At 41.5% G+C, this 2,177-nt stretch overlaps 1 protein-coding gene across 3 annotated transcripts in view; it reads left to right on the plus strand.

The window, feature by feature from the left end:
- LOC107090926 (protein quaking-B-like) overlaps positions 1-2,177 on the plus strand; it is a 38,375-nt gene that overhangs the window by 10,178 nt on the left and 26,020 nt on the right. For all 3 annotated transcript variants that reach the window (XR_001481503.1, XM_015384570.1, XM_015384571.1), the window contains exon 2: positions 1,221-1,369. Coding sequence is in view for 2 of the 3 variants with exons in the window: in XM_015384570.1 (XP_015240056.1) it covers positions 1,221-1,369 (149 nt within the window). In the remaining variant the exon portion in view is untranslated. The remainder of the gene's footprint in view (positions 1-1,220; positions 1,370-2,177) is intronic.

Consider the following 2,177-nt stretch of genomic DNA (forward strand, 5'->3'; position numbering starts at 1 on the left):
TCCTGACAACAAGCAGCGCAGCAGCCAGATTATTTCTATCTGTGCTAATTTATCATCATTTTTCAAACAATGTTTATATCAAGCCTGAGATCTTCACTTTCACACTGAGCTCCATCGTTCATTCAGCCTGAGGTAGCAGCAAAGGTATCGACTGGATAAATTGGATCGCTGTAGCTCTACTTTAATAGTGCTATGTTTATTATTTAAAGGAGATTGTGGTTTATTTTATTGCAATAACAATTTCAAATTCTATTAACAGAGTATATATATATAAAAAAAGGCAAATCAGCCGATAAAAAGTTGAATCTGTCTTATAAGTGAGGGAAATAAGACCATGCTAGCTCTCGTTAGCATTTAAATGATGGGAAGTTTATTTATTTTTTAACGGCAATAGTGGCTCATTTTTCTGACAGTAGGCTAACAGGAAAAGGGGAGAGACATGCAGCAAAGGACCAAAGGCCGGATTCGAACCCGGGTCGGCCGCGTCGAAGACCAAGGCATTGCACGACTTGCACGCCCGTTTGGAAGTTTAAGACTTTTTGGTGCATTTCTTTAAGTTCACCAGAGTCAAATGCAGGCTAATCTAATGTGATTTTAAAATACTAGCTACATCAAAGACTTTGAAGAGTTCCTTTTTATGCCTTATAATCTTTGGAAACTAATTCAGAATCAGTCTAAGTCAGAACCAGAAGGCCAGGCTGCAATAAAACCACCAAGCGGTGTTGGTCTGCCCGGCTCCTCTCCTCAGAGTCAAACTAAACGCCGTTACTTTGTGCTTTTCAGCAGCACAGTTGCTCTATTTGGGGTAACTGTGGTGCAACACCAGGCTTTCTGACTGTGGATAAGTTGTATTTTTAGAACAGCATTTTTTTTAGTGTGGCTCAGGCCGACTGCAGCGACTGATTTGTAGACCAAAGGGCTGCATCAGACTTTTTTAATACCAGAAGTTTTAGACTAATGGACTCTGAGGCCTGAAGAAGACGGAAGGGTTTGAAACCAGAACGAGCGACGCCTCTGCAGGTCTGATTGTTAGATTCAACACGGTGGTGCAGAATACTTGTGATTGCAGTTCTTTGTGTCATTCAGTCACGGCAGTCAGAGTTTCCTGTAAATTGGTCGCAGTGAGTCATCGCCTTAGGCAGAAAGAAGAAGAAACCATCTCACGACCTAACCCCTCTTTATTTATTTCCTTTTTCTGATCTCACCTCCCTGCGCTCCAGAGATCGGCAGGGTGCGCAAAGACATGTACAACGACACGCTAAACGGCGGCATGTTCAACGGGCGGGACATGGAGGAGCTCCCCGAGGCCATCGGCCCCGTGGCTCAGCTGCAGGAGAAGCTCTACGTTCCTGTCAAAGAATACCCCGACGTGAGTTGACAACAATCTGAGACCTTTGACCCTTTTTTTCTCTTTTTTAAGCAGAGATCCTGTTTACCTTGCTCTGTTGTCTCCTTATCTGTTCTAAGCCAAAGCGAGGAGCTGCAGAGGGTCAGCGTGGCCGTTAATCACAGGGACTGGGAATTTTATCTGAAAGCTGATTTCATTCTGAGATCATCTGTGATGTAATCTAGGCCTAAACGGGTCAATAAGGCAGCAGCGCCAGCGACTCCACCGGGATTAGATTGAATAGAAACACATAACTTTAACCTGAAGATTCATTCTGCGTGTTTTCAGTAAAACAGGTCCTCTAAATGATGCGTTTAGTATTTACATTTTATTATCACTGCTCCTCATTTAAAACCAAACAGATTCTGAAAGTAAAGACAACTAAAGTGAAAACTGAGAGCAGGTTTTTATTGTAAATAATAAAGATCATGAATTTGGCCTTAGTTAAGAAACACATGAGGCAGAACCTGTTTCACATCATGAAGTAGGCAAAAAAAATCAATAAATGACTAAAGCAGTGGATCAGGATGGAGACGCTTCTGGATCCGGATCACTTGGTGGAACTAGAACGGCCTAGTCAAAGCAAACATTAACCAGTCTGGAACTGGAGCTGATCTCACGGAGGCGTCATGTTAGAAAGTAGAAATACTTCCTTACTTCAGTAAAAATGTTGACTATCTGTACTTTACTGGAGGAATTATGTTTTACATTTTAAAAATAGAATCATTAGTTTTCTCTCATTTAAGCTCATTTTCTTTCTGGCCTGTTGGTATTTAAAAAAAAAAAAAAA

The sequence above is a fragment of the Cyprinodon variegatus genome, unplaced genomic scaffold, assembly GCF_000732505.1.
Source record: "Cyprinodon variegatus isolate N-32 unplaced genomic scaffold, C_variegatus-1.0 Scaffold316, whole genome shotgun sequence".
NCBI lineage: Eukaryota > Metazoa > Chordata > Actinopteri > Cyprinodontiformes > Cyprinodontidae > Cyprinodon > Cyprinodon variegatus.